General features: G+C 40.1%; 1 protein-coding gene across 1 annotated transcript; it reads left to right on the forward strand.

The window, feature by feature from the left end:
• The first annotated feature begins 6,742 nt into the window (after positions 1-6,742).
• GPR65 (G protein-coupled receptor 65) lies at positions 6,743-7,780 on the forward strand. Its single transcript, XM_054276233.1, has one exon. It carries the CDS (start codon positions 6,743-6,745, stop codon positions 7,778-7,780), a length of 1,038 nt encoding a protein of 345 aa, XP_054132208.1.
• Positions 7,781-16,693: the final 8,913 nt, after the last annotated feature.

Raw genomic sequence — 16,693 nt, forward strand, 5'->3', positions numbered from 1 at the left:
CCAATGAGGAAAGAGAGAGGGAAATTTGGCCAGGAAATTAGGATAAAAAGGAGGCTGCATCCCCTAACAATTTTGAGAGACCCCATGAGGAATGCCCTTTATTGAAATAAAGTTACCGGACTCCTCTGTCTTCTTTTTGGTCATAAACCTCTGATGTTTGTGGATTAATTTTCCTGACAACACCTTTGTTCTTGGACCCTTTGTAAACTCAAATTTAAACAATAAACTTATTGAGGACTTACTCATTGCTTCTTTTCTAGATAAGATCGTTTTCCAATGTTAATGTTTTTCTGTTTTAGGGTTGGGGTATTATGCCAATAATACCTGTTGGTTTTGGATGACTGGTCTAAGATACTGTGTATGTCCAGATCTCACAAAAACCCTGGAAAATTGTGCTGCTTACATCAGAAATGAATTTTTTGCATATGGACACAATTAAGAATTTATTTTAATATACAGGTTTACTTCTAGAATGCATAAAAGGCATCGTCTCCTCTCTTGCTTCCTTTGATCTTTCGATTCTGCTGTCATCACAGCAAAGAACTGTAGGGATGTTCCAATTTTGTTTCTCTATTCCAAATAATTATAAGAACTGTTTTTTCTTTAGCAAAATATAGGAATGCTCAACAAAACACCAGAACCAGCATAATGGACACTTCGTATGTACAATGTTAGAAAAAAGCACATGGAAAGTGATGAAACAGGTCTTCATGTGATGACTTTTCTCTCAGTGAAAATGAAGGTGTGACTGAAATTTATTTTAGAAATTTATCTAAGCAAGTGTTCTTCCACTCACTAGACAGGAAGGGGCTATTATAACAGTTTGAGAATGGCCACAAGTGTTGGATAGTTTAGGCTTCATGTAACAATCAGATCAGTAAAAAACTGTGGATGACAAGTTCACACAGACTGAAAAAAGGGAACCAAATCTCTGCATACAGTGCTTAAATATTATGGATCTGCCTGGTATTCTCAAGGAAGTCAGTATGCCCCTGTTTTAGAACTTTTCAATTTGTTCTCTTTCATTTCTCCTTAGCATCTGAATCATCAAACGATAGTTTTGGTGTTACTCAACAGAGGGACATTTCAAGTGAAATTGAACCCACTTTCTTAAAGCAGAACAGAATTTAAGAAAAAATACAATAAATTATTCTGATCACAGAGAGGGAAAAGAACCATGCTTTTGTAACAACTTTCCACCAGTCCAATTGAATAGAATTATCTGTTAAAAGAATCACTCCCCTGAAAACTGCATGCAACCTCAGAGTCAGTTTATATAAAAATAGGTAAATATGTAACCTGTCACCATGCATGAAATGCTGTTATCCTTTGTTAACTAGAACTATTCATGAACTTCTGATAAATTCTGAAAATACTTAGTTCTTTTTCCACAAACTCCTAAAGTCATTGTAAAACATTTTTGAATTCTTCTCAGGTGGATTCTTATTTGATTCTGTGACCAGTTTGTAGGGAAAGGCAGGTGAGGTCTTTCAGTCAACAAAAATCATACACATTTTGAACTTAGACAAGTAAACACAAATCAAACACAGCATTTTATTTCTGTGGATTGGATTCTCTGCAGAACATGTCTCCTAGATAAGGAGTGTATAATATGCTATGCTCATATAATTAGGCAATATTTTAAACTAAACTTTTATGAAATCTCTAAAAGTATTCCTGTATCTGCTGAGGTTGCTTCCCATCCTTTGTTCATAATCTTTTTTCTCATGGGTAAGCTTAGATTAACAAGGAATTGGGGACAGAAAAAAAAAAATAAAAGGAAGCAAAACCAAGAGATGTGTGAACTGCTGCCTGTTTATCTGCGAGCAGCTTCCTGTCTCTGTGTGATCAAGCAGAAGCAGACACTTTTCTTAGAAGCAGATTCGGGTGGCACTGCCAATGCCATAACGGGAACCGCTGCACGGGGACACGTGGCGGCCGAGGTGAGTGCTCGGGAGCCTGGGACAGGTTTCAGCCTGGCTCTCCCTAATGGGATGCTGACATCAGGCAACTGAAAGAAGGGACAGGAAGGGGGCTGGAAAAGGTTGCTGTGGGAGAAGGATTATTTCAATCCCAGCACAACCAAAACATGAGACTGAGGCAAAAGACCTCAAAAGATTGAATTAGGAAAGACATGCCTAGGATTATGAAAGAAAACTTGATTCATTGTTTGTTGTAATAGCATTGTCATGATCAAGCTACTGTTGATTACAAAAGGGGGGAAGAATGGAGAGGAACTGTATTTGGGGGTGAATTTTCAACACTCTGAGCTGTCCCATCAGTGCAAAATGTGCCTCAGGCCTCACAGAGGGTTCCAATAACTCTTCTATTAGTGTTCTCCACTGTTTTCAGACACTGTTAAGATACCCAGTGGTATTTATATGAATATGCAAAATGCTTAAAACTTAGCAGAAAAATAAGCTCTGGTAAAAGTAGCTTCTTTGAATGCCATGTATCATGTATGTGAAAATATATTGTACATCTTTCTGTGTGCATAGAGGAAAACATGATGCACTTAATGATAGAGCAAAATAATACTTGCCTGCATGGCCTACATTCTAAAAAAATGTGGGGTTTTTTTCCTATTTGCTCACACTAAGTGAATGTTTATGCTCAATTAAACAGTCTGTAAAGTATATCTTTAAACGGCTGAGCTCTTTCAGACCTGTTTGAGCCTCTACAGAATCTCATGGAGACCTGTGGGTGAAATTTAATGTTGCATGAGGAAAATTGCTGCTAATTTTAAGCAAAAAAGACCATGTTTCTGAAAGGCATATTTCAACTCTCCTAAACTGTGAAGTTTTTCAGAATTGAGATGTAAGATCTGCTCAAAGAATTAGCTATGGAATATCCCCTGTACGTGAAGAACTCAACTTGGCAATAGAACTTATTTCAAGAACCCAAAGCAATCTACTTTGTTGAAATTTCTTCAAGAGAAAAAGGAAAACAATCTATCTTTCCATCTTATGATTGATATACAGTATCACCAGTACAGCAGCTACTGCAGTAGCTCACACAGCATTGTTCCTTTCTTCCCTTACAAAACTTTTTACAGAGAGCAGTATGTAATATCTGTATTTAAGCTTATGAAAGTTTAACTTTGTACTTTGCAACTTTCAAAATGTCATAAATGGAGAGACCACATAAAGCTCTCTGTGAACCTGAAGGAGATGCTGTAGAAATGTGTTGATACAAATACAGTGTATAATGACTACTTTTCACTAAAAAATCTCACAGGGTTCCTTTCAGGTTTGTTTGCATACAGTACTTGAAGCGTAACATTTGCTAGTCCATTTCTCTAAATTTTTGTCTTAGTGACTCTTCAGAAATCCTGTACAGTAGGTTTTCTGTAGCAGAATGACAGAGTCAGGAACTATGGTAATAATTGAATAATGTCTCTAAAAGAAAAAACTGTTAAGAATTTTTATATTTTTTTATTTGAAACATCCAATACCAAAACAAGTCTGTAAAATAAATCACAAGTATATGGAATTAGTCACAGTAGGTTTGGACCATGAAAGTCAAACCATTAGACCATGTCATTAAACCAAAATTCCTTGACAGTTAAAAAGAGTATATCATTGGGGAAAATAATCAAATGTTGTTTTTTAGGATAGCTGTAAGCCAATACCATCCTCCTAGGTGAAGCCAGCAGGTGTGCTCAGTAGCAGAGAGAAAACCTGGGAATGCTTCAGATCATGCATTCAGGTAAGAAAAAAATCATCTTGCATTACAAAGTCCTAATTATGAAAAAAGCAACTCAGCAAGAAAGTGTGATATGGACTGCTTCCTCTGAAATGAGGCCCCAAGCAATTTGAGTGAAATGTTGTAATCAGGACAAAGTGGTACTTTCTGCTTTTATATTTCTGGGCAAGAAACTGCAGCATGTCTTGTGGTAGGCTTCATTTGCTGGCTCTTTGACACATTTAAGTATAGGTCTTCAATACTTGCCAGAATGACACACTTCTCGTTATTGCCATCACTGAAAGCATGTCCTCCTGTAAGTACCACCAATGTGTCATCAAAGTTCAACATGGATTACCTGGCAATGCTGCAAAGCCTCCAGGGCTGTGTTCAAAGGAACTAAGGAACATACTGGTTAAGAAGAAAAGAAAGCAATGGGGTACAGTCACTTGTGATTATGAAGGACAGAAAAAACTTTCTGAGGTGAGAATTTTCATGTAGTCTCAACTCACTTCTTTGAATTTTGTTTTTAGTGTCCCAGCCTGCCATTAGCCAATGACACTTTCAGATATTAGTTCCTTAAGGCAGATGGCAGAAGAGCAAAGCAAAGTCTTGCCTCAAAGAACATGTGGTTTATTCAGATAAGAGCTATATAAGGACAAGTGTTTTACCTTATCATCAGTAAGATCAACAGAGTGAAATTCTTCGAAACAATGAGCTAAAATAAAAAAGCTGAAAAAATCCAAGTGGTATGAGGAAACTGGCATGTTGGTCTAAGAGTAGATACAAAAGAATCTGTTGTGGGTAATAAGAGAGAAGTTGGAAGCTTACGAGTTTGTTGAGTCTGTAATACAAGTCAACAAAAGAGAAAGAGTTTATGGGGGAGGGAGAAGGAATTCCAATTTCTCAGTCACAGGACCAGGAAACACTGCCTCATACACTTGCTGCATTACACACATGCTTCTGAAAGGGCATGTTTCCCTCTTAGACATGAAGAGACCTGTCACAGGAAAAGAGATGCTAAAGTGTGATTAGGAGAAGAGGTAGGTATTTTATCTTTGATTCATCTGGTCTGTCTGCATACATTTGATTTCTCTTTGGTGACAAGTGGTTCACAAAACCCTGGGATCCAATTTCTAGAGCTAGATTTTTATTTTGTGATACTTACCTGTACCGATAAGCTTACAATGCCTTACTTACTGTTTGGTTTTATGAAACCAAGCTGAAATGCAGACATCTTATGCTTGTCTTAAATATAGACACTGCATTTTTTTAAATTAGTCATCATGTTGATGACGTTCCTCAATGGACCATATTGGTCCTTCTCAAGAATTTTCTTTGGCTTTCAAGCTTGTGAATGAGTTTAGCTCTAGCTGATCATTTAGGCAACTTGATCAAATAAGGCAGTGGCAGGTGAAATTGAGTATGTGTTTTCTGGGTAGTTTTGTCATTGCTCCTTTTTTTATTAATAATAATGAAAGAGGCTGTTTTGTGGACAAGAGATCCATATAATAACCTCTCAGCACAGACAATAAACCTGGTTTGGGTTTTTCTGATAAACCCACAAATACATCCAACCTATAGAAGGCTGATTTTTTCTTACCACATGGTAAAGTTTTGGCACACAAGATGCGTTGCATTGGAGTTCTTTCCCACGTGACAACAATTGCAGATGTGCTGTCTGCAACCTACTCATTCTTCAGCCTCTTCTCCTCCTCTGCTGCAGGCTCAAAGCACAGGTCAGCTATCACAGCAGTCTCTCAAGCAGTTAGTATATTTGGCAGTATAGCTGGTCTGCAACCAATATTTTCCATTCTTGTATTTCCTGAACATAACAATTAGTTCTCTAGAGAAGGGAACTGCCAAGTGTCAGAGTTGTTATTCTATCAGTGAGTACCAGTTGTCTCACAACTACAGTTGTACACCCTTTCTTACCCTTTCTTCACCCTTTCTAAAGGTCAGCTCTTCTATGTGTTCCTAAGGCTCACACACACAACACCTCCAGTCCCACTGCTTTAGTCAGGGCTGCCATTTTACTGATATTTTCATATTGAAGCTGTTGATAACCACAGTCCTGGAACTGACTGAGAAAAATGTAATTGCTAATGGCTTTATGAGCTCGTGCATCACAGCTGCAATTTTTAGAGGGGAGAAGTGTTAATGATAAACTCTGCTCAGTCTCCACCTCACATGTTCACCCAGCAGATTGTCATGTGCATGCAGGAGCCAGGTAGCCCAGCAGGTTTCACATGAGGGTTTCTGGTACATGCAGTGAGCCTTGCTGGGACAGCACACTTGATGGCAAGTTCATGTGGGATCACATACAGAGGAGGAGAGAGGAAGCAAGGATATGTGAGGATGCAAACAAGACAGGAGTGATTTGCAATACATACAGAAAGATACCAGACACACATTTTCCCCTTCTGAGCAGATCCCAACATCCAGTGGTATCTGAATCCCTGTATTTCTATCCTTGTCTCTCCATTGCCTTAGGGGGGAGGAGGTTGTTTGAAATAAGAAATCTGCCATATTCATATGCCCAAAGCAGTGCTTGCCATAATAATAGAAAGGGCACTTGTGTTATTTTATTTGTGGTCCACTTTCTGATCTCCTTTAACTCTCCCACAAGAGAGACCCAGGATTGCAGGACAGCACCCCACTCTTAGAGGAAGTGTTTTAACTAGTCATCCTACTTCTGCTGTGGAAGCTTCTATCTAAGTGACCTTGACAGCCTTAGATTTTGGGTTCCTTTTCCTATGCGTTCCTAACTCCAGGAGCACTAACATCCTCCGATCTCCTAAAAAAACAGTTTCTTTCTTCTAGGAAAAAAAAAAAACCAAAAAAAAAATTAACCAAAAAACACCACACACCAAGAATCCCATAAAAACAACAGAAATGTAATAGCTGACATTTTCCATTTTTTCTTTTTGGTAGCAGACGGCTGGAATCTCGTCAATCAGGTCCTGAAGAACTAACAGATGACAACCCATCAGACTACAGCAGGGGGTTTTATTGCACCCAGGCTGGAATTATCTCAAGGGTGCTTCCGGGGTGGACAATGAACAACAGCACTGCCTGCCATGATGATCACACCCTGGATAAGTATTTGTTTCCATTTGTGTACAGCGTTGTGATGATGATCAGTATTCCCATCAACTGCATATCCCTCTATGCATCTTGCATTCAGGTGAGGAAAAAGAATGAGTTAGCAGTCTACATCTTTAGCCTGTCCCTGGCTGACCTTTTGTACTCCTTGATTCTGCCTCTGTGGATTGATTATGCCTGGCATGGAGATGACTGGAGGCTCTCTGCCTTGCTTTGTCAGATTTTTGCCTTCCTTACATATATGAATTTCTACACCAGCACTGCGTTCCTTGCTTGCATCTCTCTTGACAGGTACCTGGCATTAGTTCACCCCTTGAAGCTCCAGTACTTGCGCACAAGAAGATTTTCATTGATTGTCAGCATAATTGTTTGGCTTCTGGAAAGCATCTTTAATTCTGTCATACTGGTGAAAAAAGAAGTATTCAATGATCCTTGCAATTTCACTGATCATACATTATGCTATGATAACTACCCCCTGGAAAGGTGGCAGGCGAACATAAATTTATTCCGGATATGCTCGGGGTACCTGGTCCCTTTGATAATCATTGTGTTTTGCTACCATAAAATCTACCAAGTAGTGAGGTGTAACCAAGCCACAGTAGATGAAGAAAAGAAAAAAGTGAAAAAACTTATTGTGAACATCACGGTTAGTTTCATTGTTTGCTTCACTCCTTATCATGTTGTACTACTTATCCGCAGCATCAAAGAACCTTCTACCTCTGACCCACATCTTTTGTTGCTGCTGTATAAGGTTTACAGAGTCACACAGGCCTTAACAAGTTTGAATTGCATCGCAGATCCTATTCTGTACTGCTTTGTGAGTGAAACTGCACGCACAGAGATAGTGAATTTGCTCAGGTATTGCTTGTGCCTACGAAAGCGTGGGGGAGACCAAGTGAAAGGACATGCTCTGTGCAGTTCTGCTACAAAAAACACTGCACTGGTCACCTACAGAAGTTCCTGTGAAACACAGACTGTCAAAATTTCCTAATGAGCACATGCAAATGAAAACTGGATAACCTAAAAGGAAAAGAAAGAAAAATTGTTCTATAAGGAACTTATGTACCTCGAAAATGCCCCAAAAGTCAGAGATACCAGTCTAAGCAAAACCAGGAGCTGGAGCCAATAAGAACTTACTATAAGGTCAATGAAATCAATGAAGTATCAACACCTATCTTTAAATCATGTGTGGTATATAAATCAGTGACAACAGACAAATGCACAGTCAAGAAGGATGGCTGTGACATGCTGACAGAATTACTGAGGATCTCCCACAGAACTGTCTCCTGTGGCAGCTTGCTAGCCAGCCTGCTGCAATGTACTAAGCTGGGGGAAGGCTGAAGTCCTCTTTGTCCCGAATAGCAAAGGACAAGACAGAGGGAGTGTGGTAAATTTCATATTGTGATTTATGCTGCTATGAAGGTTCTTGTGTTTCACTAAAGACTCCAATTCTCCTTTGGCGTACCCCTAAGACCAGACACTTCTTAAAATTGTTTACCCTGCTGTGTACAGACACTTACCTGCGCTTAAGATTTTGTTTTCCTTGAAAAATATACGGTCTAATGTATAGCTGTATGTCATGCAGTTTCATTACAATACCAGTATGGTGTTTCAGACCATAGTTGAAGATTCATTAATTCAAGTGCCTATAAAGAAGTGAATTCTAGCCACCAGTGTTTTAATTTGGATGAAATGTTTCCTGATACATGCAGGGGAGGAAGAGGATAGAAAGGTGAGGTTTCACATCTCAGCAATGTAAAGGGCCAGCCTTCAGAGTTGCTTATTGTGACTGAAATCTGGAGTGTGGTTCTGTTTTCAGACTCAGTAATGTTTGTATCCATTTACTTAACTGCGCATGGAGGCCTCAGCTAGAGGTTCCAGGGCTCTCAGTCTGGCAGTCTTAAAAAAATTAAACAAGCTAGCCAGCAATACTGGCAAACCAGCAAAGAGGATGAATGTACCAACAAACAGTAAGAATGGAAGCAAAAGAATCCATACTTTTAAAAAGTTGGTGTTAGCACAAATCAGAAGTGCAGCTGTTAATTCAGGGACCTGTTCACGTGCAGGCAGAAGCAGCTGCCTGGCTCCCTGGTTCCTTGTCCCATCCAGACACCTGACCCTCTGAAAGGAGTTAAAACATTACATTTTTTTCTCTTCTCACAACCTTTTAACTTTTGCTCAATTCCCAGGAAAAATATTTGGTTATGGTAGTTTTTTTATTTCATAGGGAAAAAAATTTTATTTCCATCAAAAAAAAAAGAATTGCCCTCTAGCAAATTTCTGTGGTGGAAAGATTTTGACCAGCATTCTTCAGACCTTTTAGGTCTGACATTATGTGTGGAGGATGTGCATAAAGTGGTCACAAGCAATATGATATTTCTTATGAGAATGTGCATCTGTGTTTAAATAAAAAATTTCTCCACTGCAAAGGGCATTTCCATTGTTTTCATGAGTTGCTGTGTGTGTCTGTACTTTCTGGTATTTTCACATTCTGAAATGGGACCTTGCCAGGCTGTGCAAGCTGGGCTTGCTCAGCCTGGAGAAGAGAAGACTTTGGGGTACCTAATGACAGCTTTGCAGTCCTGCAAAGAGGATATTGAGAAGATGGAGCCAAGCTCCTCACTAGAGCTCATAGCAGGAGTGGTGTGTTTTCAGCCTGACTGGAAATTAGGGACTACACAGCCACTCAATCAGCCCCCTTCTGTCCCCCCACAGACAGGTGGAATGGAAAGGAGAATCAAAGTAAAACTTGAGGGTTTAGATAAGAACAGTTTTATAATCAAAAATAAATTGTAAATGTAGAATAATGGTCAATTATAATAATAATGATAATAATAAGGGGGAAAACAAATGATGCACAATATAATTGCTCACCACCCACTGACCAATGCCAGACCCCACTTCATGAACCCAGATCAGCCACCCTTCTGGATAACTTCCCCCAGGTTATGAACTGGGCAGGACATTCTATTGTGTGGGATATCCCTTTGGCCAGTTCAGGTCACCTGTCCCAGCTATGCCCCCTCCCAGTTTCTTTTGCAAACCTCCTGACTGGCAGAGCATGAGACAAGAAAAAAGTCCTTTATTTAGGATAAACACTTAACAAAACCAAAACACATCAATGTGTCATCAACACCATTCTCATTCTGAATTCAAAACACAGCACTGTAACAGCTATTGAAAGGAACTTAACTCTACCTGAGCTGAAAACAGGACAGGGAGGGACAAGAAATCATGTGTGAAACTTGAAGCAAGAAGGGTCAGAGTTGACATTAGGAAGAGTTTCTGAGCTATGAAGAACAGATAAGCTATGGAGCAGATAAGCAGGAGCAAGATGTTCTGTGTGCTCCATCCTCAGCGGTTTCCAATACCCAATTCAACAAAGCTTGAGCAACATCTGACCTTGTAGGTGACCTTCCCTTTAGCAGAAGGCTGCACTTGAGATTCCCTGAGGTTTCTTTGAATCACACTTGTCCTGCAATCCTGTGAGTGGTCACTATTCTGGCTGCTGCTTTCCTCCCTGGAAAGTTACATTCCCTTCTTTTTTGTTTCCATGTACTGAATTCCGTTTTGATGTAGGTTTGTGTTTCTGATTTGGGTGGGTTTTTTTCTGTAGTTCCTTCTTATATATGATGAAGGAAGAATTATGCAAGCAGCAATGTAAGTTACTTAATCATGATCTTTTTCCACTGCTGACCTATGTATTTTGCAACAGAATGTGAAATTTCACTCTGGCATTGAAATGAAAGCAGAACCAAACTTCACTGTAACTTCATGGAAAAAAGAACTCAGTGGTTCATTTTTAAATCTTTCACATGCCATAAAGGTTGGAAAGACAATTCTATTTGGGCTTTAAATTTAAAGAATTTAAGAATTAATTTAAAGAATAATGAAAACTGAAGCTAAGCAACAAAATTGAGTCAAAATAAACCCCTGTGTCAGGGAGTAGAGAGAGCTGGCAGCTCCCCAAGGGGCAGTGAGCCAGGAGCTGAGGGTGACAGCCAGGCAGACTGGGCAGCATTGTCACCAACGAGCCACAGTCCCATGGCACCCAGCGAGGCAGAAAAGCAGGTGTGGCCAGCTCTGACTACCAGACAAATCTCTGGTGGCAAGGCAGGCCACAGGTCAAGCTGGGAAGCCAAGTCAGGAAGGCAAGGTTGGGATCAGCAAGGTACAAGGCTGGGTATGGCAGCACCATGTCAGCATTGGCCCGTGCACAGGCAGTTAATTCCTAGTGTAGTGGGAGAAGAGACCACTTTACCACCGTTGGTAAAGTGACCCTGAACCTCTGCAAAAAGCTTCATTTCCACAGAATTTCACCCTGAGATTTTATATTCTTTAATATTTCACCAATGCTCATGAAAGCCATAGCATGGACCAGCTTACATGGGTATCTGTGGATGTTTTTCATAGCATCATTTCCTGTGGTACCTGCTGGAGATTCAATTCAAAATAAAGGGAAACCATGACTGTAGCTGCCCCCATAGGCTGGCCTTCATGAAAAAACTCAGATAAATCCAGGGTCCTATCCCTTTATGATAATAAAATTTAGGTTTCTAATTTCTTAGATTGCTCAAAAATGCTTCTGCCTCAGCCAGCAGCTCCTGGTGGTCCCCAAGCCCTGTGAGATGGCAGCTTGCTCCTGCCCAAGGGCACCAACTCCTCTGCCCCTGCAGGGTCCCCAGTGGGGCTGATCCAAGGCAGCATCTGATAAGTGATGCTCTAGCACTGATAAGGTGAAAGAGCAAAACACATAGTGCATGTGTTTTTCATGAAGTTTTTTCTTTCATTGCTGCACCATAATGGCTGTGTTACTAACAAATTGCTAGCCTAAGCAGACACAGGGAAATTTTTTCTGTTCAGGTATAAATTAAAAGTAATCAAGCTATTTCACCTAAATCCTTTAATAGCTTAGAAAGAGATAAAGTATGTTCTGGACTGGGACTTCACTTCAAAAGAGAAACACAAACCAAAGCAATAATAAAAAAAATTAAAAAAAATAAAAAAAAACCAAAAAAACCAACAAAAACGAGACAGAAAACATTAGGAGAAGACTGCATCAGATGATATGTAAAAAGCCTGATCAAGGTGAATTATGAAGATGCTGCACAAAAGAGAGTCAGATTCTCATCTCTGCCAACCTAGAGATATTGCCATCAGTGTATCACTTACAGCCTGTATCCAGCCTCTATACAGCAGAGTGTGTGTCCTACAGCATCTCTCACTGAATATCAGAGCACACACATCATATCACTAATGTGTCATGGAAGTGCTAAAATAGTGGGAGGTGCAAAAAAAAGTGGGCAAATAGGTCAATTCCTTTTTTGTTTCCTTTTCAAAATTAACTTTGAATATTTTGGTGATGGGACCACAGACTCACAGCTTCTTTAAATGGAGTGTGACAGAAATTGAAAAAATAAAAGATGATGTCTCAAGAGCAAAGGTAGCTGGTACTTTGAATTTTGTATTTTGGGAAATGTTATTGCTATAGCAACTGCTAAAGGTTCAATACAGGGATAGAAGATTCTTTTCTTTATTTTTGTTTAATTTTTCTGGTAATGCCAAGATCTGTTGCTGGATGAAAAACAGAGTTGATGACCAAGTGGGTAAAAGCACTGTGCTAGTGCCCAATCACATATAACCTTTGTGGGATGCTGGGGGATGAGAGGCTGGACATGACCCTGCAATGTGCACTCACAGCCCAGAAAGCCAATCCTGTCCTGCATCCAAAGCAGAGGGGCAGCAGGACAAGGGAGGGGATTCTGCCCCTCTGTTCTGCTCTGCTCAGACCCCACCTGCAGGGCTGCATCCAGCCCTGGGATCCCCAGCACAGCAAGGACACAGACCTGTTGGACTGAGCCCAGAGGAGGGTCTTAAAAATTATTAGAAGAATGGAGCAGCTTTCCTATGAAGAAAGGCTGAGAGATTTGGGGTTGTTGGGTGAAGAGAAGGCTTCAGGACGACCTAATTGTGGCTTTCCAGCACCTGAAATGGGCCTATGAGAAAAATTGAGAGGGACTTTTTACAAGGGCATGAAGTGATAGGACAAGGGGGAAGAGCTTCAAACAGAGAGAAAGTATATTTAGATTAGATAATGGGAAAAAACTCTTTACTGTGAGGGTGGTGAAGCACTGGAACACATTGCCCAAGGGAGTGGTGGGGGCTCCATCCCTGGAGGTGTTCAAGGCCAGGTTGGATGGGACTTGGAGCAACCTGGTGTGGTGGAAACCTTCCCTGCCCATGGCAGGGCGGTTGGAACCAGGTGATCTTTCAGGTGCTTTCCAGCCCTGGTCACTCTATAATTCTATGATGATTCTTCAGATCATTTAGATATGGCATCTTGGTTGCCTTTTAAATGACTTACTGAAGTTCACTTAACATAAACAATGACTTGCACAAACTTTTTGCAAGACATGGTCCTAATATCCCTAAATTTTGCTAAATTTCATACCTGCTGCAGCTTTACTTTGATTTCTTGTAGAATCTTGGTCTTACCTACCATTTCTCCCTGTTTAAAAAAATCTTCCTTCCTTTAACAACAGGGGAACAGAGTAATGGGTGTTTTACTGACCCCACATGAAGAACTACACCAGGAACAGTCTTATTTCAAATCCCTAGCATTTTACCACAGATTTTTGTTGCATCTCAATCCTACTCATATCTCAGGCATACATTGAACGTCTTGAGGAATTGTTACCACAGTTTCCTTCGTCTGATAGCTGGTACATTACCAGATGTCCCAACAAGTACTAAATTCAGAAAGCTACAGTCTAAAGGAGAGATCCATACATTGTGTTCTGTTTCACATACTTAATTATATGTGTGATGAAATGCTGTGAGGAAAGTTCTGTTGATCCTGTAAATCAGGAATTCCTTAGACTCACATCCTTAGGCTCACCTCCTTAAATTAAATGAACTGGTGAGGCTGAGGTGAGTATCCTTATTTGAGGTACCTGGTCTGAATAGGCGGTCTGGCTTATGGCAGTTCATCTTCTTAGATATCATTTCACCACAGGAGACCCAAGGACTCTTAAACAAAAAGATAATTCTTAGTGGGCAAAAGGAATTCTTAACTCTGCCAAGTACCTGAGATTCATTGTGTGCTCAGAAAGAGAACACAAACACATAGCTTCACTGTCTTTGCTTATCCTCATGCAGTGCAGCCCAACAAATAATTCTGGGTAAACCAAAGTTTCTGTTCCTTCTCAGAATGTGTTGCAGCAGAAAAAAAAAAAAAAAAAAAAAAAAAGCAGAAAAGGTCAAACTATTGAGGGCTGCTGTATTCATGGTAACCCCATGCAATCTTGTGAGCTCTCCTTCCTGGCATGCAGAAAACAAGCACATGTCACTGTCTGGCAGCTCAGTGTATGTGAACCTAATATAGGTTCTGTGGAGCACAACCAGCCTAGGAAAAAGCTTCATCCTCAGACATTATGCAGGGAAACAATGCTGCAGTCACATTTGTTACAGAGTTTGTGCCAGAAATGTGTGAAATTCAGAATATAATTTCTTGGACATCTGCTCTGATGCGATCAGTGCCAGTCTTCCTTCCCTGTCTGATGGCTGTTGGCTCCCAATGCAGGGTCTAAACCCTGTTCATGCATGACACAGATGTCGTAACAGAAAGACAAAGATACTCCAGTGTATTGTGAAGGCTGCTGTGTATTGCCTGTGACTCCACATGTAACTTTGCATTGAATTTTGCAGCTGTGAAAATTCCCCATGCTCTAAAAAGGCCATTTCATGGTGAAGTCTAGTGTTCAAACTCAGAGGATGATTTACTTCTGTGGAAAGCAGGAAATAAATTTAGCCAGTAGCATTTAGCAGTTTAAAATTAGACATTTTTAGAGAGGAAAAAAAAATCCTGGAGGTTTTTTTGATCCCTAGTACACTGCTAGTAGATTTCAATTTTGATTTTATATGTCTGACATATGTGGTTTCAAAAAGATCTAGAAATATTCATCGGCAGTAAGCGCCATAACTGTATTATCTCTACCAAGGCAAATCAAAGAAAATAACTTTATCTGAGGGAAAAAAATCTCTGATTCTTCCTGTCTCACTGTTGTTTATACTCACATTTTCTTCAGAATTCTTTCATGTGGTTACCTGAAAGTCACAGCTCTTGCATTTGGAGGTTCATGTGTATTTTCCCTTACTTCCCCTTGTGTTTTATGTTCATAAATGTACAGTCTTTACAATGTTAATTTTAAAATACTAAATGTAGGCCAGGAAAAAATAATCTAAAATATATTATATTTAACTGTAATTGATTTTTAAATAAAATATTAAGAGTGATTTGCTATGCATTTGTTTAAACCTTAACAGTGATTTTATCTCTTCAATGTAACAGGAAACAATTTACATATGGTGTGTCATGGTGGAAATAATAGAAAAGTCTCTTGATCACTCAGATCAAGCAAAAGGAACCTGCAAAATGGATTTAGCTGGAAGCCCTTCAAAAACTTGCCAACATGGTACATAGGGGTTTATCTTTTCTTGGACATTCACTTCAACTCATTACAGACATACTAAAAGTGAAACCACTTCTTGATACTTCTTTGGGTTTTGGCCAGTTATGCAGTCTGTTTATTTTTAGCACTTCATTCAGAGAAACAAGGAGGAAGAACTCAGAGACCTTTTGCAGCTCTACCTGTGCAGAAGGCAAAAGACACCCAACAGAAACATTAAATCTGGCATTAGACACCCAACACAGACAATAAACCTGGCTCTTCACTCAAGATTCCTGTAAATACATTCTGAAGACAACAAAGTAAGCATCTTAATGATTGCAGGAACATCTGTGCTTGGATAGATATTATTTTATGGAAAATGTCTGTGTTCCTGTCACTTCAGAAAATACAGCTTTTCTTAAATTCTTGGGTTTTTTCTTGCAAAAATATTGTTTATCGTTATCAGTTAAACTTAAATGCAGTGGGATATTAGGATTATCTCAGTAGTATTTACAAAAGCCTTGTGTAAAGTGAGTGAGCTGAGAGGCTGTCCTCACTAGGTGGCGATTTTGGCCTGTTTAGGCAGGCTTCAGGGAAAAGCATGAAAACATCCCTGGTTTAAAGCTGTGTTTCTAAACAGAAGCAAAGTCTGAGAACGGAGCTGGCCGCTGTGCCCGAGCTCCCGGGAGGCTGCAGGAGCCACCACGGTGCCCTCAGCCCCCGCCTTGAGCTGCAGCGAGCTGTCAGCCTGTCAGTCAGCACCCCCAGGAGCAAACCCAGCAGCCCAACAGGGAGCCCTGAGAGCTGTCTGCAGTAGTACACCATGAGCTCTCGTTTTTCTGGCTCAGTCATCTGTATCCAAACATTACATTTTACTAAGAAAAATGTTCCGTGCTATGCCGTGCAAGTCCATCCAATATGAAGCCTTAGGTTTCTCTTCTTCCTTCTTCTACCTCCATTTCACTAGTCCTTATGTTCATTTGCTTTTTTTATTTTTCCACAGTTCATTCTTCTATATCGCTCCACCCTGGTCCATTATGTGTCCTGAAGAATATTTATTAAAAATCTCTGCTCAACTCCTCACATCTTTATTACCAATATAAGCAACCCTGAGCCATGGCACAGCACATGGAACTGTCATGTTGTTGGGGAAGGGAAAAAAGAAGCTCACTAGGTATCAGTATTTTGGCTGGGTCAGGGAGAACATATTTACCACAATGGCAGCTGCAAGCAGGATTCAGGAGAATTTTCTCAGAGCTTAAATGAACTCATATGAACTTCATATGAATGCGATGGCAAAATAAATAGATGTTGTGCAGCCCAGGTTCCTTGTTACTGCAATATTCTGTGCTTTTCCGTGCTTTTTCCCCCTTTTATTTGGGCTGTTTTTGTCCCTGATAGCTACTACTCTGAAGAGCTCTTTAATATGCAACTGAAGTAACTTAGAAAGTGCA

This window comes from Melozone crissalis, unplaced genomic scaffold (assembly GCF_028551555.1).
Source record: "Melozone crissalis strain CALT ecotype California unplaced genomic scaffold, PUWL_Pcris_2 ptg000018l_1, whole genome shotgun sequence".
NCBI classification, from domain to species: domain Eukaryota; kingdom Metazoa; phylum Chordata; class Aves; order Passeriformes; family Passerellidae; genus Melozone; species Melozone crissalis.